At 42.8% G+C, this 23538-nt stretch overlaps 1 protein-coding gene across 8 annotated transcripts in view; it reads right to left on the reverse strand.

The window, feature by feature from the left end:
- The window catches only part of LOC132782807 (protein CEPU-1-like), a 1227856-nt gene that overhangs the window by 203953 nt on the left and 1000365 nt on the right, over positions 1-23538 (reverse strand). For all 8 annotated transcript variants that reach the window (XM_067470763.1, XM_060787738.2, XM_060787737.2 and 5 more), the window contains exon 3: positions 8529-8761. In XM_067470763.1, the coding sequence (XP_067326864.1) occupies positions 8529-8761 (233 nt within the window). The remainder of the gene's footprint in view (positions 1-8528; positions 8762-23538) is intronic.

Here is a 23538-nt window from a genome sequence, read left to right on the forward strand (position 1 = left end):
TCCCTCCTCAGTGCTGCCACCCATTAAATTTTGGACCATTTTTCTTATTATTGTCTCTTTGCTTCAGCAAGGATTCAAAACAACTGAAGCCGAATTATTCCTGTTGCTGTAGTCCATATGTAGTCCATATTCTCCCAATTTCCCCCTTTCATTCCAGAAACAGGGGTGAGGCAGGTGACCACCAGAAGCCAATTGGCTGGCATCCCAGGAGGGTGTCTGTCCCCAGGCTGGGCTATCTCTGCCCTGGCAACGTAGTCTATTGGGACAATAGCAATGCCCCGTGTCCTCTAGTTGGAAAAACATTTATCTATCTGCAAAAGACACCGATATTGCAGAAAATTCTATCCATGATTACCACATTTGATTCCATTTACAGTACAACTCTAGTCATTTCTATTCAGAAGTGAGTCCTATTGCGAATGAAAGGGATAATTCCAAGGTAAGTGGATCTAAAATTACTGTTTCAGTGTCCTTTGCAGACAGAAAGAAACAGGAGAATTCATGCAACCTATGAAGAGCTTTGCACCCTGTGTTTCAGACCCTTCAAATAGGCTCATCCATCAGTGTGGCTCAAAGGAACATAGGAAGGAAGCTGGCACAAAGGAGCCCTCTCCATGCCCCTGGAGGTTGATCTCCACAGAGGATCCTGCCAGCCCCAGGGCAGAATTTAATTGCTTGTCAAATGTCCCCATCCTTATGTCTCTTGGAGGATTTTGCCCTTTCCTATCATTAAGAGAAGGATGTTGAAAGCTCTGTTGAATGTGCCCTATTAGCTTCTGCACTCTTGCTTTAGTTGTGGTGATCTGAGCCTATCGTTCCCCTTCCATCGCCCCACATAACACGGAGAAAGCAAATTCTATGAGAACAGGTCGTTAACCATATAGCAGTGGAGCTTTTGCCCATAAAGCAAAACAAAAGCAACTAAATACAGCCAATAGTGATCTCAAAAAATTTCACTTTCAAAAGTAAAACCAGACATTAGAAGATACAAAAAAAGGGCAAAAACACAAATTGAAATGATTAAGGAAGCCAGCTGAATAGATAGGTGAATATACTGCTGTGTGTTCCCACTTCCCTGAATGGTTAGACATTCCTGGAATAGTGCCAGTTGGTTTCTTTTAAGAATACATTGGGAATTTGTGGCATTTATGGGTCACTGCGGCACTTAGAAATTTGTAGGCCAGCAAGGCCTAGAAAAAATACATTTTTGTGCTAGAGATCCTATAATCTTCCTACCAGCATGGCTACTCGCCTTGGGGCCAAATCATAGAATCAAAGAGTTGGAAGAGTACTCATGGGTCATCCAGTCCAACCCTCTGCCAAAAAACAGGAAAATTGCATTCAAAGCACCCCTGACAGATGGCCATCAAGCTTCTGTTTAAAAGTTTCCACAGAAGTCCATTGCGGAGAACGTCACCAACAAGGAGGTCCGCACCATGCTCCTCCAGAAGCTCCGCAAGCTATGAAGGCGTGCAGAGGCAGGTTTGGGATGGGCACTCCGTATACGCGGGATGCCTCCACCACACTCTGGGGCACAGAGGTCCACTGCTGAACAGCTCTCACAGTCAGGAAGTTCTTCCTCATGTTCAGATGGAATCTCTTTTCCTGTACTTTGAAGCCATTGCTCCATTGCGTCCTAGTCTCCAGGGCAACAGAAAACAAGCTTGCTCCCTCCTCCCTGTGGCTTCCTCTCACATATTTATACATGGCTATCATATCTCCTCTCAGCCTTCTCTTCTTCAGGCTAAACATGCTCAGCTCCTTAAGCCGCTCCTCATAGGGCTTGTTCTCCAGACCCTTGATCATTTTAGTCGCCCTCCTCTGGACACATTCCAGCTTGTCAATATCTCTCTTGAATTGTGGTGCCCAGAATTGGACACAATATTCCAGGGGTGGTCTAACCAAAGCGGAATAGAGGGTGTTCTCTTCCAACTTTACTATTCTGTAATACTATGACTACACCCTATTTTCAAGGGATTCCAGCTTACCTATAGGCTTTCTCCCCTTACTCTAAAATGTCAAGCTGACACTGTTAAGACAAAATTGTTGGCAGAAGGAGTCACTTTAAGGTAATATATGCTCATTTATGTGGTCCCATCCTTTTTGCTTTTGTCTCGATTTGCCTCCAGAACATAGAATTCAAGAAATTATCTGAAATTAGGTCTGCAGGCTCAAAGAGGTCCTCCACTCCTGTTAACCACTCTCATTGAATTGTTTTAACAGCAGTGCTTTGTAGAACAAAACAGTACTCTTTTCTCCCACCCCAATTGGCTTCAGGCAGTTTTATAACTATTAGATTAATAGCTGCTGCATCATTTCAAGGACTTAAGGGTGAGGGGTATTGAAAGACAGACTACATGTTCTGTTATCAAATATTGTATTACATTTTTATGTCTTGGATAGTTTGACTGCTTGAGTAGGACTTAGGGAGACCAAGATTTGAAATTCCACTCTACCATTGAAACCCACTGGGTGATTTTTGGGCAAGTTACTCTCTCCCAGTCTTGTGTGTGTGTGTGTGTGCCTTCAACTTATCTGTTGACTTATGGAGATCACATGAATTTTGTAGGGTTTTCTTGAGTAAAGAAGACTCAGAGGTAGTGTGGCCACTTCCTTCCTCTGAAATATAGACTTCAGCACCTGGTATTCATTGGCAGTCTCCCATTCAAGTGCTAGTCAGGGTTGACCCTACTTAGCTGCAAGAACAGGTGGGATCTCGTGCCTTTGGGATATTGAGAACTATCTCAGTCTTAAAAGACATCAATGGCAAACTTTATCTAAATAGATTCAGCAAAAATATCCTTGGATATAATCGTCATAGCTCAGAGTCAACTTGCCTTAGAGACCTTGCCTTGGAGGTGTGTTACTTTCATTTGTTTGTTTTGGTTATTTTGTCTTGTATGCTCTTACACCCTGATGCTGCCACGTGGGGCTTCCCTTGAAGATGGCCCAGAAACTACAACTTGGGCCGGAGGTTTAGCACAGCTGGTAAATCATCAGCAACTATAAGATCTATCAACTGAAAGGTTGCAAGTTCGAACCCCGGGTTGGCGTGGGCAGCCAACTGTCAGCCCTGCCCACTGTTTACCTAAGCAGTTCGAAAAAAGCTTTAGCTGTTTTAATAAAGATTATTTATTAATCGGGGTATAAATACAGATTAATAATAATAATAATAATAATAATAATAATAATAATTGTTACTAAACACTGTGTGTTAAAGTACACAGAATTATTTTCAATACATAATATGAAAAAAGGGGGTTCCAGATGCTCTGGACTCAACAACCGTAGTCATTGACACATTGCCAAAACAACTTGAGGACACCAAGTTGGAAATTATTACATTTGGCCCAGCCATAGGTTTTTAAATGCTTGTATGTTATTATTGTTTATTGTTTATTTTTGTTTTGAGATTTATCTTACTGTTTTGTATTGATTATTTTGTTATTGCCTTCGTTTTATTGATGTACTGCGGGCTTGGCCTCATGTAAGCCGCACCGAGTCCCTTGGGGAGATGGTAGCGGGGTACAAATAAAGTAGTATTATTATTATTACTGTTATTGTTATTGGAAAAGCTGCTATCTGTAATACTGAGATTCAAGAAAAACATTTTTGAGTACAGTAACTATAACATAGCCTCTCACACAGCATTCCTAATAAGACCCAAACTGCAAGTATTGTTCTATGTGCTCTTGTGAAACAACAAAGACCAAAAACCAAAGTAAACCAACATCTAACATATTCCAGTTGCACTGTATTTATTCTCAAAATCTTGCAAATTGCCTTTTGAGTATAACTTGCTAGAAGTGTGGTTTTAAAGCCCCTATTCATGCAGTTAATTTATTTAAACAGCAGGTCTTTCCTTTCTGGTTTCTTAGAAATAACTCAAATAGTCAAGTTGTGTTACATAGAAATATTTCCAAACATTATGAGCTACTGATGCAAAGTAGTTCAAGGCACACTCTTCTCCCTCTTATCATGGTCTCCTCAACACTGATAGTTGCAGGTAGCACAACATCTTCACTTATTTTTATTGTGTGCTCCTTGTATCTAAGTTACGGAACAGAAGGGATGATATTCTATTGTCCTTATTACCCATGTCTACAGTTTTACTATAGCCTACCTGCTCCATGTAGCAAACACCACAGAATCATAGAATCAAAGAGTTGGAAGAGACCTCATGGGCCATCCAGTCCAACCCCATTCTGCCAAGAAGCAGGAACATTGCATTCAAATCACCCCTGACAGATGGCCATCCAGCCTCTGTTTAAAAGCTTCCAAAAAAAAGGAGCCTCCACTACTATCCGGGGCACCAGTCAGCATGTAGGCTATATATCAGAGGAAGGAATGGGCAAAACCACCTCTGAGTTCCCCTTGCCTAAGAAAACCATGAAATACATAGGGTCACTTCAAATTGGCAGGTGACTTAAAGGCACCTACATACATACATACATACATTAAATCAGTGTTTCTCAACCTGAGAGTTGGGACCCTGGGGGGGGGGGTCGTGAGGGTGTGTCAGAGGGGTCACCAAAGACTATCAGAAAACACAGTATTTTCTGTTGGTCATGAGGGTTCTGTGTGGGAAGTTTGGCCCAATTCTATCATTGGTGGGGTTTATTTATTTATTTATTTATTTACAACATTTATATGCCGCCCTTCTCACCCTGAAGGGGACACAGATACATACACACTATATATATATATATATATATATATATATATATATATATATATATATATATATAATTAGCATAGTACAATATCAGTATTATACATTACTCTAGTGTACTATACCATTATATTGTAATATTAGTAATATTACATGTAATATAAAATATGTAATTATAATATCATATTATTTGTACTAGTATTATATTGTATTACATTATAATATTATAAATATTATATGTATATACATTATATTATATTATATTATATTATATTATATTATATTATATTATATTAAGCATAGCACAGGAGACAAGGTGGAACTGTCCCCTGGCCCCCTCTCTCATCACTCTGGCCCAGAGCGGCAGTTGTTGCTCAGTGGGTTCAGAATGTTCTTTGATTGTAAGTGAACTATAAATTCCAGCAACTACAACTCCGAAATGTCTAGGTCTGTTTTTCCCCAAACTTCACCAGTGTTCACATTTGGGCACATTGAGTTTTGGTGCCAAGTTTGGTCCATATCCATCATTATATGAGTCCACAGTGCTTTCTAGATGTAGGTGAACTACAACTCCAAAACTCAAGGTCGATGCCCATCAAACCCTTCCAGTATTTTCTGTTGGTCATGAGAGTTCTGTGTGCTAAGTTTGGTTCAGTTCCATCACTGATTGAGTTCAGAATGCTCTTTGTAGGTTAACTATAAATCCCAGCAACTAGGTAAAGTTAGGTAAAGATTTCCCCCTGACATGAAGTAGCAAAATTACAGTTATGAAGTAGCAACAAAAATAATTTTATGCTTTAAATACTTTTCTGTCACTCCCTTGGGGGTCAACATTACATGAGGAACTGTATTAAGGGGTCGCAGCATTAGGAAGGTTGAGAACCACTGCTTTAAATACTTTTCTGTCGCTCCCTCAGTCCACCCCAGAGATGGATAAAAGTGATCAGCCAGCAACAAACACATACACTCACAATTTCCAAGATGCTACCCTGTTCTGAATACTCCCGGTTCCAATTAACTTCAAAGGCAGTTAAGAGAGACTTCCATTTTCGATGACAAGATAGCTTGCACCTTAAAGAACAATATCCTGTAAAGCTTTCTCTGACAGAATGTATTGCTCTCTTGTGGCAACCAGATATCTTCCTTAAAGCAGCTCATGCAGAGAAGCAGATGAGAAAAACAGCAAATGGGTAGGATTGATTTTAAATACCAGAAGATATCACAAATTTGGGTCAGGACACATGGCACCAGCCCGAGGAAGGATCCAATATAATTACACTTCTTTGGTTTTCCAAGTAGAACTTCCAGATTTCCCCCAACATGAAATTTCCCCCAACATGAGATTGATTTACAAGAAATAGACGGCTAATAAAACTTGGAAAGATAAACAAGAAATGCCCAGGCAAGGAAAACAACCACCACTTTTTTGTTGTAGTCAAAGTTGTTTTGCAAACAATGGCGAAAGCTAGAAGAGGGGATTTGGCCCTATTTATTTTCCTTGATTGCTTTAAGGAGAAAAAGAAGATGTGAAGCCCCCCTACCCCCACCCCCTTCGGCATCCTATTCATTAATCTGTCAATAATAATGCTCAATCTCAGCCTATCGACAATGGATTAGTTCAAGACGACTTGGTGTATAAGTCCAAAGCCTTTCTTAGTCCAGTTTGTTTTCCAATCAATACCTGCACCAGCATTTGAAAATTAGTTCTAGATGAGATTCCAATGCTCAAGCTGGAACGTCATGCTAAGAAGGCTCCCTGGCAACTCCTACAGAAATGACTTGTGGAAAGAGGATTAGATTTCCCTTATTCCTATTAACTCTTGCTCCAAATCCTACTGCTCAAAAGCTCTAGGGCCTCAGCATTTTGCAAACAATACATTTTGTACACTCCCCCATTCCATAGGCTTGCTTAGAATCATAGGAAAAGATTCCCAGGGGCCAACTGGTCCAATCCCATTTTGCCATTCAGGAATGAAAGCACTCCTGACATGGCCATTCAGTCTCTGCTTAACATCCCTTCCCTTCAAAAAAGACACTGCCATATTCTCAGGCAGCATATTCCACTGTTGATCAGCACTTACAGTCAGGATGTTCTTCCTTGTGTTTGGGCGGAACTCCTTTCCTGAAGTTTAAATCCAGTTTTACATACCCAACTCTGTAGAGCAGTGGTTCTCAATCTGTGGGTCCCCGGGAGTTTCAGCCTATAACTCTAGAGCAGTGGTTCACATCCTTTTTTTGACCAGGGACCACTTTGACCAGGGAACATTCTCCAACATTAATATCAAAAGGGTTACAAATCAGTTTTTGGTCAGATCAACTTGAGATGCAGTTTGGTCATTTGGGGTGCCAGTTCAGAAAATTGCATTGGATAAACCACATCAGCTCTAGTTTCTGATACAGAACATATACTATCCAGTAGATGCCATCTGCTCACCCACAGAAAACCATATTTAATAATCTAGAGCTGATGTGGTAGTAGTAATCTTTCGTGGGTAGTCAGTCTCTCCCCTCCTGACATCCCTGTTGCCTCAGCACTGTAAGAGGGTTTCACAAGACCAGTCGCTATTGTTGCCGCATGGTTTCAAGGCAACGGTGTAGTAATGATGAGGTTGTGGGCCACAGATAGGGAACTGCTACTCTAGAGCAATGGAAAATAAGCCTGTCCCCTCTTCACTATGCCATCTTTTCAAATATTTAAACTATTCCCTGATCTGCCTTTCAGCTCAGTTCTGTGTGGGAAGTTTGGCCCAATTCTATCATTGGTGGGGTTGATTGATTGATTGATTGATTTATGACATTTATATGCCGCCCTTCTCACCCCAAAGGGGACTCAGAGTGGCTTACAAGAGATAGATAGACATACATTACATACATATACATACAATATATTATATTATTATCATAGTACAATATCAGTATTAAATATTGCTATATTGTACTATATCATTATATTGTAACATTATTAGTAATATTACTTGTAATATAAATATATAATTATAATATATTATTCGTATTAGTATTATATTGCATTACATTATAACATTTAAAATATTATATGTATGTACAATATATTATATTATATTATTAGAATAGCACAGGAGACAAGGTGGAACTGTCCCCTGGCCCCCTCTCTCTTCACTCTGGCCCAGAATGGCAGTTGGTGCTGGAGGGAGGGGTCCCCAACTGATGGCATATCCAGGAGACAAGATGGAACTGTCCCCTGGCCTCCCCTCTCTTCACTCTGATTACTCAAACCCAGAACCTCAATCAATGGCTTATACCAAATGAGAGACTCCCCCCTTGCACACAGAAAACTAGGTATCTTGGAAGGCACTGAACAGACTGCGCTCTGGCACCACGAGATGCAGAGCCAACCTTCAGAAATGGGGCTACAAAGTGGAATCCATAACATGTGAATGTGGAGAAGAGCAAACTACAGATCACCTGCTGCAATGCAACCTGAGCCCTGCTACGTGCACAATGGAGGACCTTCATATAGTAACACCAGAGGCACTCCAAGTGGCCAGCTACTGGTCAAAGGACATTTAATCAACTACCAAACTTGCAAAATTTGTGTTTTGTTTGTTTGTTAAAAAATGCAATACAACTGTTTGGTTTGCTCCTGACACGATAAATAAATACTCTGATTACACACCAGTTTGTCCCCATTCAATCCATTAGTAAGAGGAGGCACTGGTGAAGTTTCAAGAAGTTATCCCCCAACACATTCAGTACTTCGAAGAGATCAGCAGATTAAAACCCAGACCGATTCCACCAAACCACTAACAAAGAATCCACGAAATGCCACTGATTTCAGAGCAGTCTATAGCCAGAGTGGACTTCACCAAGATCTTACCTTGTACAATGAGATGGACCCGTGATGTCTTTGGATGATTGTCCGTCTGCACAGAGCAGGTATAGGGCCCCTCATCATACACATCCACATCATTTATCCGGATGGCATAGTGAGTTTTGGTGTTGGCAATAAGCTCCACTCGTGGGTCCAGACACCACTTGTCATTGCCAGCATAAAGGATGCTGCTGCGGTTGAGCCAGGCCACCCTGGTCACTCGGTTATCCACAATGCACCTGCAGATTCAGAAAGAGAATAGGGGCTTTCAATAAATGGTTTTATATCAATTCTAAATCATCTTGTCACTTAACTATCTTGTCTCCCCCTCCCCAGGTTTGCTGTGAACAGCAATTTCTAGAAGCCAGCACCTCTCTTCTCCCAAGAGGAAAATGTCAGCACTTTACCTGGATCTAAGGGCTGCGCTTCAGGCATCTTTCTCCATCTAAAATTTTAACCTTAACCCTCAGATCCATTCTGGAGATTTTCCAAAGGCAAGAATATCAATTATTTCAGAGCTACACAGCTTCAATCTTGTTAAGCTGGCCTTTTGGTGTCCAAATACCATTTTCCTCCCTGGTCATCTCACAACCTCCATTCACTTAAATTCCTCAGGCAGTCATTGATAATATACAGACCTGACTTCATTACAAATTCATACAACTTTCTTCTGACTTTCTCATTTTCTTTTCCTTACAATGAGAAGATTATAAAGCCTTGGAAGAGCACATATGGTGAGCTACAGTCTGTTGATATCATCCCATCATGGTTTAGGGCTTGTCAACATAGTTGCAACCCTCAGTCCAATGCCACAGCCATAAAAAGTTCTCCTACCTGTCAAACTACCTTCCTAGTTCTGCTTCCTGTCAAACTACCAAATCACAATGCATAAGTGATGAGTTATGTTTTCCAGTGACAGATTGGGCAGGGAAATGTGTATATTAAGGCCATAATCAAATTCACACTTACTAAGGAGAAATTCCACTGGAGTTTGTGGGACACAACAGTACGCTGCTCTCCTTATCTCCTTATTGGTAGGATGAACTCCCCAATATGGATGTTTTGCACCACTAGAAACCTCCAGAAAACACGAGACTCTATATTATGAATGAAGTTTTCCATCCTAGACCTTGTAAAGACTTAAAATATCTAATTTCATCAGAAACAAGATACTTTCATCACTTTAAAAAAAATGGGGAGGAAAAAAAACTATATTGGCAGTGATCCTAGGGATTGAAAATGGGCAAAGTGCAGTCCCAGGTGCCACCCAGATTTAAAAAACATCTTTCAATGATTGTTGAAACTTTAAAATCAATCATCATTACTTCCTCTTGTGCTCCCTTTCTCATGCATGATGAGACCCAAAGTAATCATGGATAAAATTTAGATGCACATATTCAATTTCTGGTTCATTTCATTTTGAATTAAAACATTAGTCCAAGTCTTCAACCCACGCCCTGCTCAGATATCAGCCAACACATCAATGCCTTAAATCAAGAAATATATTTTTAAGACCTACAGAGATACTTAAGAGAATACCTCAGCAAGCAAGAGCCCAAAAGTGGCAGGCAAAACCACAGAACGTCAATCCATGGCCGATACCATATGAGAAACTCCCTCCCCCCCCCCCCCCCCCCCGGTGCACAAAAGACTTGGAAGGTGCTGAACAGGCTGCACTCTGGCACCACAAGACGCAGAGCCAACCTTAAGAAATGGGGCCACAAAGTGGAGTCCACGACATGCAAGTGTGGAGAAGAGTAAACCACAGAACACGTATTACAATGCAGCCTGAGCCCTGCCACAATGGAGGACCTTCTTATAGAAACACCAGGGGCACTCCAAGTGGCCAGCTACTGGTCAAGGCACATTTAATATAATGCCAAGTTTTGAACTTTGGATTTTTAAATACATTACAACTGTACCCTCAATTAGCTTCTGACATGATAAATAAATAGTCAATAACATCAGCATTTGACTTCACTCTTTATTTTATTCTCATAACCAAACTCTCAACTCTGAATTTCAAATTAAGAGTGTCCTATTTAAAAATTTGAGATTAAATTTCTGCAAAATGGCCACATTTAATGGTTAAACATTTCCAGCACCTTTTCCTCTTCCTTTCATTTTTGCCTTCCATCTTAATCACTCTGTAGCCTCGTTTAATGCACAGTTTATCTGATGTCTCAAATTTCCCACATGTCCTTGATCCCAAATCTTGAATGACACTGTTAAACGGAGCCCTCGCCTGCTGCCAAGGCATCTCATTTTGATGGCAAAACCTCCCAGAATATAAGCGGGCCAAGACAGGACTCATTTTAAAGCGTGCTTCATATTTAACAACCCTTATAACTCAACCGAAGAGCTATGTTAAAAGGCCAATGATGGGGGATAATGTCCAAGCATAAAAACTGCTCAGGCTAAAGACACACCATTTGTATTCTATCTACCGCTTATTCCATTCCATTCCATTCCATCCTATTTTTCCTTTCTTTTGTTTTGGATACAGTGGTGGCAGTGCAAACGGAGTTACCAATTGATAGATCACCAAATATTACATAGATGCAGCCAAATAAAGAGGAGTTAATGGACTGGATGTCAAATTGCTGAAGTCAATGAACCAACTCCTCCACATAGGAAGACGACATACCAGCCTACTACTCTACAAGGCCTAGTTTAACAGCAGCACATAATTGTGGCTTCAGATTGCAACACTCCCATTCCTTTGAAAGGGTTTTATAGAAGACAGTTTTCTCCTACATTGGTGTACATACACCAAATATCCGTCTTTTGCTTATTTTATTCTCATACTAGCTTGGGGACCCGGTGGTGCCCGGTAGGCCTGTCGGTTTTAGTTCGTTAATTCGTTTTTTCGTAATTTATTCGTTATTTTTAGCATATCCGACGCGATTTCAAAACATATTTTCAAACCCGGAAGGGTTTAAAAATATCGAAACAGCAGCCCCATTTTTTTTACGAGCTTCAGCTCGTCTCGTTAATGGGATGGAGGCTGCTGTGCTGCTGGTGCCTGGGAGCCAATCCGGCACTCCCAAGCACCCCAGCAGTAAATGGGGCGGGCGGCGCGAAGGGGCGGCGCGAGCAACACAGCTGGGAGGAGGAGGAGGAGGAGGAGGGCGCAGCAGCCGGAGCGGATCGGATGGCGCGCGCGCTCCTGCGCCCTCCTCCTCCTCCTCCTCCTCCCCCCAGCTGTGTTTCAGGAAGTGTCAGGAGGAGGAGGAGGAGGAGGAGGGCGCAGGAGCGCGCGCGCCATCCGATCGGCTCCGGCTGCTGCGCCCTCCTCCTCCTCCTCCTCCTCCTCCCAGCTGTGTTGCAGGAAGTGCCAGGAGGAGGAGGAGGAGGAGGAGGGCGCAGCAGCCGGAGCCGATCGGATGGCGCTCTTGCTGTGAGTTTTCAGGCTCTTCTTTTGCTGTGAGTTTTCAGGGCTGTATGTATGACCATGTTCCAGAAGCATTCTCTCCTGACATTTTGCCCACATCTATGGCAGGCATCCTCAGAGGTCTGTTGGAAACTAGGCAAATGGAGTTTCAGTTTATCTGCTACTGCACCATTAGCTTCCACTTCCCAATAATTCCTCTCACTCCCTTTCCTCCCTAGCAACCCAAACAGTGCCTTAGAACTACGTTTCCCATGATGCTTTAGGGCACCGCTTGAGTAGCTCAGTGGAAAAGAGGCTGGGTTGTCTCTGGTGCCTCGGAGCTGCCTTTTTAGCCTCCCCGTGCCCCTTGGAACTACGTTTCCCACAAGGCACCGCTCCAACAATTCTCTGGAGGGAGGGGCGGGGGACGGGGGAGGGAATGGCTAAGATGGCGGCCAGTCTGAGGGGCTGTGTTGGGAGTCGGGGGCGTCGCGGCGGTCGGCGGCGCTGCTGAGGGGCAAGCAGCGCTTGGAGCAGCCGGCTAGCCATGTTCCAGAAGCATTCTCTCCTGACATTTTGCCCACATCTATGGCAGGCATCCTCAGAGGTCTGTTGGAAACTAGGCAAATGGAGTTTCAGTTTATTTAGGCCTGTTTGATCAATAAAAAATTTGTTTCTAAAATGTTTTGTAAATATTTACGAAATTTCGTAAATAACAAAACATTTTTTTGGAAAGTTTTGTAAATATTTTAAATATCGAAACAAAAAAACACCCCAATTACAAATCGATTTTAGAAACAAATTTTTTCTTGATCAAACAGGCCTAGTGCCCGGATTATTTGTGTGTCAAGTGTGGTCCTGATTCTTCATTCATGGGGTCAAAGCGGTCTCTGGAGGTGCATGAAGGTACTGCAAGTCCCATCATGCATGGCAAGTTTGGTCCAGGTCCATCGTTGGTTGGGTTCTCTCTGGATGTAGGTCAACTACAACTCCTATAAATCAAGGTCAATTCCCCCTGGTCATGGGGGTTCTGCATGCCACATGTTGTCCGGATGTGTTATCAAAGGGGATCACAATGCTCTGCCTTGATGCAGGGTAAACGACAACTTCCATCCTGTTAAGTCAGTCCCCCAAACCCCTCCAGTCTGTTCAGTTGCTGATTTATTCCTATGTGTTTGCTGTGTGCCATAGGAAATGGTAGGAAAGGGTTAAGAAGGAGGCAGTAGGCAGGGTCATGCAAATTCCACACAAGGAACCCTAGGGTGCCTGTCTGTGGTGGAGGAAACACATCAAATCTAGGATGAAATTCTCCCCAAATAAAAACATTCCTTGAGTGGTGGGATGTAGTGTTTTGGTAGGATGTTGGCAGGGTTTGGGCTATATGTTCAAGGCTCTCACTCTAACCTGCAATGTCAGTTGAGGGAATGCCTTTGGAGGCTTCTCAGCACTTGGAACTATAGCCTGTCTGTGTAAGTGGACACCGCCACATACACATATACACATTTTTCACTTTTATTATGTGTATAGATATAGATACGAAGTTTTAAGAAATTGAAAGTTTTCTTCCCATTAGACAAAATTATGAGTGTTTTTGTGTAGCTGTGATGACTTGTCAAACATACTATTGGAAATGTTTCTTTTCATGGAAAAAAATGTCCCTTTCTGTGGCTCTCATGTGAGAGTGAAAAATTGTGTTTCCTTCAGCCCTCTTTCATCAAGGATGCAGAAATATGTGAATATTCTTCACATTTTTTAACTCAAAACCCCTTAAAACCATTCATCTTTTCTAAGAATCATTTTGAAAGAGGGGAGGAAAAATAGGTGTTCAGATAATCCATTACTGTAAAGAATATGGGACAGAGGTTATATAGTGTCTAGACAAAATAATGGAGGTTTGATTTATCAATGACTATTAGTCAAAATGCCCAAATTGAGCTTCCATATTCAGAGACTGCTATTGGAGGGATAACTATGGGAAAGAGCTCTTACTTTCATGCTTTCCTTATGGGCTTCCCATAGGAACTTTATTGAGAAAAACTGACAAGAGGAAATGTAGGCTTTTCCTTATGGTTATATTGGGTCCTTTGTATCCACTGGGGTTCAATTACAAGACCCTCATCAATACCAACGTTTTGTGGATGCTGAGTCTCCATTATATACAACAGTTTAACAAAATGATGTTCCTTTTGGTTTAACAAAAAAAAAACTTTTTCAAACTGTGAATGATGGAATCTGTTGATCCACAGATACAGATGTCTAAATGTATTTATTTTTTTTCGTAAGGACCTCATTAGACTGAAGTCCAATTTATGGGTGATAGCAGGGGGATTTGGTATGCAGTGAGGGGAGTTCAGCAGATGGCGAAGTAACTCATTGCTTTGCACCCCACACTGCCTACATTGCCCTCTTGCCCATCTCAAGGGGGGAAGCGTCACTGCCTGGCTTCCACCCAGGTCTATAGCCAGGATTTTGTTGTTTTTTTTTGGGGGGGGGGGGGCTGAGTCTGATTTGGGGGGGGGCTGAGTCTGAGTGAAAGAGGGTCTACCCTAGCAAACCTTTTGTATTGTTACCCCAATACCCCCATGCATGGTGATCAGATCATGATATGAATAAACATAACAGTTCAAATAATGTACAAGTAAGGCCTTCTCGCGGACCACCATCAGAATTTCGGGGGGGGGGGGGGGCTGAAGACTCCCAAGCCCCCCCCCCCCCCCGCCCCCGGCTACATGCCTGCTTCCACCTATGCTCTTTCTTTTGTATGACAAGACGGGAAGCCTCTTTCTCATGAGAACATGGGAAGCTTCCCGTGTTCTCTGGGAAGCATTCTAGCAAACCACCAGGACACTGGAAGGACAGAGCCTCATCGGAAGTAGCTGTGCATTGTCTGATGGCATTCAGCAGGCTCTGTCCTCTCACCGTACTCTCAGTGGCCTAAGACGCTAAAATTCACTAATGTGATGAGGTCCCTAGTGGAAGTTATTTGGAGCAAACTGTGGAACCTGTTGTTCTCACCCAAACCAATAGCTATCCAGCTTGCTTGCCTAAGACACCAACAGTCCTACAATGGATGCACTCCCAGCATTCACAACACATGGTTTTCATAGCAGAAGCAGACCCCGAAAATGCAGCCCTAATCACCTGTCCATCCTGCTCCTGACAAAAAGGATAACAGTTGAATCAGCCAAAAAATATAATACTGGTCCTAAAGCAATAAATGTTTTGCAGCAGAAAATGCATCAGGTCAAACTGTACGTCTCATGATGTGAGAGCTATCTGTTGCAAATTATCATCAGCGTTTGCTCTTTGTGTTTCTGAACCTCCTACATCAACAGCAAGGACTTAAAATCAATCATCAAGAAATTTGTATTTCTGGTTAAAAGTTCTTTTCTGCTAATAAGCTTTAACTATGCATTATATCTGGGGAGGCCCTGCTCTCGCTCCCGTCAACAGCATAAATGCGTCTCCAGGGGACGAGAGACAGGGCCTTCTCAGCTGTGGCCCTCTGCCTATGGAACACATTCCCAAATGAGGTAAGATCCGCTCCCTCCCTCCTGGCTTTTAGAAAAAAAAATAAAATCATAGTTCTGGGACCAGGCTTCGGACAGTAGATGTATGTAGCATTTTAGAGGGACATTGACTGGAACGCCGATTCAACTGATGAGATTGTTTTATTATTTTAATGCTTGTTGATGTATTGTTTTAATTATGATTTATGTTTAATTGTGGTTTTACTACTGTAATAGTTTGTATTGGCATCGTATCAGTGCCCAATGTAAGGCATTGAATTTTGCCAGTATTTATGTGTGAACCGCTTTGAGTCCCCCTAGGAGTGAGAAAGGTGGTATATAAATACTGTAAGTAAGTAAGTAAGTAAAATATATGGGTACAAGATTGTGGCCTCTCAAACTAATTTAGGCATTGGAAAGACATCTGCAAGGCTGCTGTTCCCACATTTCCGCTTTATCCAGCAGGATGGTCTTGAAACAACGCAGCAAGCATCTTGCTGAACAACTCCCTTTTCATTCTCCAAGACTGAAAGGTCTGTGGAAGTGGTGTGCTGGCAACAAGCTCAAAATTAGCCCTTGTTATCCTGAACTCAACTCAAAGCCCTTTCACACACTTTCACTCGCATACAAATACAGTGAACAGGAGAAGAACAGGGATAACAAACAGTTCAGTTTGTGGTGCCATGGTAACAAGTGGAGACTTGGAAATGGAAAACAAGTGGTGTTTTGGTTTGAAAATAAAAGAGAGAAAGTCCCTAAGAAGAGATTCTGTGATGGAAAGAGGGGGGGGGGGGCATAGCATGAAAACAGTCTTAAAGGGAAATGAACATTTGGTCCCAATAGATTTCATCCATTTTTGAAGTTTCAGTTTGCATTCTCTAGAAAATTCCCTAAGTGAATTATTTGAAAACACGCATACATATCCTGCCACAACAACTAATCATAAAACACATTGCAGCACAAACAACTTGACTGTGTTGCAAGAATGAACTTGGGCAGTGGCAATTCACCATATCCATCTGCACGCCTTGGAGTAAAGCAAGAGCCAATGTGTTGGGAGGACAACTAGGCCACGTTGGCCAAGCATCAATGGCTACACCTGCATGGTCCCATGCATGGCCATGCCTCCTTACGTGCATAATGGACAACACTTTCTTCTCACTGTTGCTGTTACTTGGGCTACTTCAGCGCCCTCCACTTCTCCCATGAGGAGTTGGACCTCAAAGCCCTCAGTCACCATGTTTGACTGGGAAGTCCGATCTATCTATTTTTGGTCCCAAGCTATTATACAGTTCCAAATATCCAACTGTGCGGGTCCTGAACTGATGCTTGGCTGCTCCACTGGTCTGAATGAGGACGAACAAATTGAAACTGAATCCACACAAGACAGAGGTACTCCTGGTCAGTCAAAAGGCCGAATGGGGCATAGGGTTATAATGAGCCAATATGAGAGATAGCCACTGAAGTGGTATCAAACTTCATTAATTCTACAGTGTAAATCTACTCAGGGTTCTCTGAAGTGCAGAGTCATACAACTATGTCTGAAGGATCTCTTTCAAGTATGTTTTTTCATGGCTACTGTGACAAAGAAGCTAGGAACATTGGGGCTTATAAGGGGAGAGACTGCCTAAGAATCTTTCCTCAATCTTGGCCTTTTTGCCTATCTCTTTAAAAGCATTTACCTGCAGAATGGGTATCGTGTTTCCCTTATTCATCGGCCTTATTCATCTCCTGAGGCTGGAAAATCCAACACCGACGGCACACTCTGACTACGCTTCCCATCATTTTCACTCCCATGCCTTGAGTCTTCAGCATCTCCCTGCAGTCAGGTGACTGATTACCTGCCCAGGTGCCAATATTTTTCTCATAATTGGCTAGCACAGCAACTTCTTCAGCACCAGTCCCTGATACCCTCTTCCCTTCCTCCCCATCCAATATATATTTCTGTGGTCAACATTTCTCCCTTCTGTTATAAAGCATTTCATGTCCCCCAATGTTTTGAATACCTGTGTGGCCAAACATTGAGGATTATATACACAATTTGAAAGTAATACTAAAAGCCATAGAGATATCTATAACGAGTTCCTTGGCCTGTAATCTAATTGCATTTTTAAATGAGTGGAAAAATTACCTTTTTGGATAAACAAATAATTTTATAGTTACTGTATAAAGAACTTTTGCACCCTAAGCTCAAATTTTAAAATTGCATGCCATGCCTTTGTGTTTGCACAGGCATTTTTGTTTTCCTTTCAATTGCCTACTAACTCATGGCAACGTTATGAATTTCATAGTATTTCCTTAGGCAAGAAGTGCTCAGAGGTGGTTTGCCACACATTTCTTCTCAAATACTGCCTAATGGAATATTGCTTACACAGTCTCCCATCCAAGGGAGAACCAGGGCTGACCCTGCTGCTAAACTTTCAATGTAAGATGGGATCTTGTGCCTTCAGAATATTTTCTGTAGTCATTCTCTTATTAATCCCAAATGCCTCCCACAAAGAATAACATGAATGAACAATGTACTTAGTTGCTAGGAAAGGATTGCGAAAAATGTTAATCAAAATGTGTAACCTTGTAAGTAGCTCTACAGTGAACAATATTTTGAAATACATTTTTCATTCTTTGAATTCTCTGTGCTTGTAAGACACTAGACAAGACTCAGCTACAGAACATGAAGCATCTGCACACACATTCTCTCCTTAAGGTGCATCTACACTGTAACACAGTTTGGCACCACTGTGACTGCCATGGCTCAATGTTATGGAATCCTGGGTGTTTTATTTTGGTGAGGCAGAAGCACTCTTTGGGAGAGAAAACTAAACTAAATCTTGTAAAACAACGAGTCCCAGGATTCCATAGCATTGAGCCATGGCAGTTAAAGTGGTGTCAAACCACATTCATTCTACAGTGTAGATAGGGTATGGGCCAACTTCAGCCCTCCAAGTGTTTTGGACTCCAACTCCCACAATTCCTAGCAGCTGTAAGGCTGTTAGAATTTGTGGGAGTTGGAGTCTAAAACACTTGCCTGGTGTAAGATAAAGGTTTTCCCCTGATTTTAAGTCCAGTTGTGTCTGACTGTGGGAGTTGGTGCTCATCTCCATTTCTAAACCAGAGAGCCAACGTTGTTCGTAGACACCTCCAAAGTCATGTGGCCAGCATGACTGCATGGAGCGCAATTACCTTCCTGCCAGAGTTGTCCCTATTGATCTACTCACATTTGCATATTTTCAAACTGCTAGATTGGCAGAAGCTGGGGCTGACAGCGGGAGCTCACACCACTCCCCGTATTCAAACCTGCAACTTTTCTGTCAACAAGTTCAGCAGCTCAGTGCTTTAAACCACTGCACCACTGAGGGCTCTAGATGTACCCTTAAAAAATGTAATCCTGCTGCTGTTGTGATGGCAAAAGGGAAAAGAGTTCGAAGCCAGCCTGGGTTGGAGTGAGCTTCCAGCCAGTTTGTCAACCTTTGCAGCCCGAAAGACAGTTGCATCCGTCAAGTAGGAAAATTAGGTACCACTTATGTGGGGAGGCTAATTTAATGAATTTATGAGGCCATAAAAAAAATCTCCAGCAAGCATGCGGGGAACGAGGAAGTACTTCATTAGTGTCACAGACGGACAGTGAAGCAACAGCTCCCCTGGTGGCCAGAAAAAGTTGGAATGTTAAATAGTCTCTGACTGTCTGTCTATATGTGTTGTGTGTCTATGGCATTGAATGTTTGCCTGTATATGTACATTGTAATCCGCCCTGAGTCCCCTGCGAAGTGAGAAGGGCGGAATATAAATACTGTAAATAAATAAATAAATAAATAGACTATAGGGGCTGTGGCTATGAAAGACATCAGGCATTGGAGAAACAGGTGGCTCAGAGCCAAGCAATTTTGCCCACATTCCCTTGTCTCCACTACCTAAGCATGGAAAAATGGCAACCCTTGGCATATTGCACTCAAAGCCTTCTGGCTAATGTCCCTGACACAGGGTTTCTGATCTGTCCTCCTCCCCAGCTGTATTCCTAAATCTACACACAAAAGGGTGAAGTGAGGAGAGCCGGGAGTCTAGAAAGGGTAAACGTTTAATTATCCAAGTACAAGAAATGTTTTCCCCCTGGGGTGTTGTTGGCTCTTATGCAAATCATCTGTCCTCAGGAAAGTTGGGCTGGGGAACATAAATTGTTTCGACACAGCAGGACACAGAAGAAATGAATAATATTAATCAGGCTTGGGAAAAGAGGAGAGCAAAAAATTAGGCTTCTGATTGCTGAAATTGAATTGTTCTCACTGCAATTCAGGAGGGGGTCAAAAATCGAAAAAAGAAGGTCTTCTTTATAGTTGTTACAGGTTCCGCAAGTAAACACAAAAGGAGTTGGTAAGCAGCCCACATGAGAAGCACAATGATATTTTTTTTCATATCGCTTCTGTGCAAACCATTTATTCAGCTAATATGCAAAACTACTTTTCAACTATTGATGTGATGCTGAGTAGCAGGGAAAATGGGAATATCCAGGTAAAAAAAGGGAAAGTCACCCCCCCCCCCTCCACCTTGTCATTGAATGCAAAAGGGAGGACAGATCTCATTGATTCCTGGGTCAAAAGTGCTGCCAACAATATTTGAATCACAATCCCCGACTTGGCAGACATCTTTGTTAGAACAAGGCTCTGTGACAAGTCTCCCCTGACTTTGGTTGAGTCACTGCAGTTGCCTGTCATTGCACACAAACCAAAGACAAGAGAAACTGAACTGCCCCATGGGTCGGAATGGAGTCACCTTACAAGGTGGAAGCAATCTTGACTTTGCCCTTTGTGTGCTCTCTCTCTCTTGGTGCAAAACTCCGGGAATCTCCAGTATGGTTCCTCCCTCTCCTTGTCTTCTTTTATGTTGCTAGACACTTAAAACACTCATCCTTGCTGTGGACACACAAATTTAAATGAAGCTGTAAAATCCACTGAGACGTTCTGCTTTGGCAGGGACACATAGTCCTCATGCTGATGCCTAGATGATATAGAGTGCTGGCCCTCAGGAGCTGGTGACAGTTTTAACATCACAAGCACAAGGCAATGCAAAAGGAAGGGCAGGAGGAAGGAAAAGAGACAAAGATATGAATCTCCCTTGGCATTAAGATGTTCAAGAGAGGGCTTTCTCTCGGTCCCAATAACATCGTAGGGTGCATCTACACCAGGGGTCCTCAAACTTTTTAAACAGAGGGCCAGGTCACAATCCCGCAAACTGTTGGAGAGCCGGATTATAATTTGAAAAAAGTATGAATGAATTTCTATGCACATTGCACATACCTTATTTGTAGTGTAAAAACACTTAAAAACAATACAATAATTAAAATGAAGAACCATTTAAACAAATATAAATTTATCAGTAATTCAGTGGGAAGTGTGGGCTTGCTTTTGGCTAGTGAGATAGGATTGTTGTTGGTGTTGTTGCTTTCAAGTCATTTCAGACTTAGGTTGACCCTGAGCAAGCGCCGGATACATGACCTTGGAGGACCATATCTGGCCCCTGAGTCTCAGTTTGACGACCCCTGATCTACATTGTGGATTAACACAGTTTGATACAACTTTCATTGCCATGGCTCAATATTATTGAATACTGGGAATTGTAATTTTACAAGGCCTTTAACTGTCTCGGCCAGAGAGTGCTGGTGACTCACCAAACCATAACTCTCATGGTTCCATAGCACTGAGACCCCGGCAGATAAAGTGGCATCAAACTACAGTGTAGATATTTTATTTATTTATCATGTCAGGGGCAACCAGACCATTGTGTTACATTTCTAACAGAACAGAACAAACAGAAAAACACAAAGTTTGCAAGCTTGGTAGTTGATTAAATGTCCTTTGACCAGTATCTGGATTGCAAGACATCCAGGTGTCTCCTGGGCAACGTCTTCATAGACGGCTGATTCTCTCACTCTAGAAGCAACCAGAAGCAACTTGCAGCTTGCAAGCAAGCAAGCAAAACCTACAGTGTAGATGCAGTGATGCATCTAGTTTAGAAACTCAAAACAGATATTCAAATAAGAAGACAACTGACATGTCCTATGTTTGGAACACACATTATAGTACATTTCATTTTTGCCTCACTTTTAATCATGGTTTAAATAAGAGCATATGTTTCTCTGCTGAACCACTTTAACTGCTTCATCCAATGGAATCCTGGGAATTATGTTAATTCTGTGCTATGTTAATAATATAATATAATGTAATATAATATATTGTATATACGGTACTAGGCCTGTGCGGTTTCGTTCGTTAATTCGTTATTTCGTTATTAATTCGTTATTTTTACCACATCCGACGCGATTTCAAAACACATTTTTAAACCCGGAAGGGTTTAAAAATATCGAAACAGCAGCCCCATATATTTTACGAGCTTCAGCTCGTGTCGTTAATGGGATGGAGGCTGCTGAGTGCTGCTGGTGCCTGGGAGCCAATCCGGCGCTCCCAAGCACCCCAGCAGTAAATGGGGCGGGCGGGGCGAAGGGGCGGCGCGAGCGCACACCCAGTGAGCCAAGCACCGCCCCTGCCTGTTGGGCGCCCGGCCCGCGCGCGCTCACCCTTACAACCGGCCTCCGCACGCCATCCAATCGGCTCCGGCTCCTGCGCCCTCCTCCTCCTCCTCCTCCTCCTCCTCCTCCCAGCTGTGTTGCAGCCAGGAAGTGCCAGGAGGAGGAGGAGGAGGAGGGCGCAGGAGCCGGAGCCGATTGGATGGCGCGCGGAGGCCGGTTGTAAGGGTGAGCGCGCGCGCCATCCAATCGGCTCCGGCTCCTGCGCCCTCCTCCTCCTCCTCCTGGCACTTCCTGGCTGCAACACAGCTGGGGGGAGGAGGAGGAGGAGGAGGGCGCAGGAGCCGGAGCCGATTGGATGGCGCGCGTGCGCTCACCCTTACAACCGGCCTCCGCGCGCCATCCAATCGGCTCCGGCTCCTGCGCCCTCCTCCTCCTCCTCCTCCTCCCAGCTGTGTTGCAGCCAGGAAGTGCCAGGAGGAGGAGGAGGAGGAGGAGGGCGCAGGAGCCGGAGCCGGAGCGCAGGAGCCGGGGAGGGGATTCCTGCAGCGCCGGCTCGGCCTCCGTGGCCCGCCTGAGATGAGACCAACAATACCATCTGATTGCCACAAATTGAAGGCTGCATCCATCCAGGCTCTTTTGCTGTGAGTTTTCAGGGCTGTATGAGTGTATGACCATGTTCCAGAAGCATTCTCTCCTGACATTTTGCCCACATCTATGGCAGGCATCCTCAGAGGTCTGTTGGAAACTAGGCAAATGGAGTTTATCTATGGAATGTCCAGGGTGGGAGAAATGAAAGCCATTCAATGCTAATCAAGGTGACCATTACTGCAACATTCACACTTACAAAATGTTTTGTAAATATTTACGAAATTTCGTAAATAACAAAACATTTTTTTGGAAAGTTTTGTAAATATTTTAAATATCGAAACAAAAAAACACCCCAATTACAAATCGATTTTAGAAACAAATTTTTTCTTGATCAAACAGGCCTATACGGTACATATAATATTTATATTACAATGTAATGCAATATAATACTAATATTGTACAATGTAATGTAATATAATACAATATAATACTAATAATATAAATTTAAAAAATGGTCATGTCAGGAGCGACTTGAGAAATTGCAAGTCGCTTCTGGTGTGAGAGAATTGGCTGTCTGCAAGGACATTGCCCAGGGGATGCCCAGATGTTTTGATATTTTATCATCCTTGTGGGAGGCTTCTCTCATGACCCTGCATGGGGAGCTGGAGCTAATAGAGGGAGCTCATCCGCGCTTTCCTAGGATTTGAACCTGCAACCTGTCGGTCATCAGTCCTGCCGGCACAGGAGTTTAACCCACTGCACCACTGGGGGCTCCTATACTAATAATAATGTGATATTGTAATTATATATTCATATTATATGTAATATTACTAATAATATTACAATATAATGGTATAATACAATATGGTAATATTTAATACTGATATTGTACTATGCTAATAATTTTATATATATATATATTGTTGTTGTTCATTCGTTCAGTTGTCTCCGACTCTTCGTGACCTCATGGACCAGCCTATGCCAGAGCTCCCTGTCGGCCGTTACCACCCCCAGCTCCCTCAAGGTCAG

This window comes from Anolis sagrei, chromosome 7, assembly GCF_037176765.1.
Source record: "Anolis sagrei isolate rAnoSag1 chromosome 7, rAnoSag1.mat, whole genome shotgun sequence".
NCBI classification, from domain to species: domain Eukaryota; kingdom Metazoa; phylum Chordata; class Lepidosauria; order Squamata; family Dactyloidae; genus Anolis; species Anolis sagrei.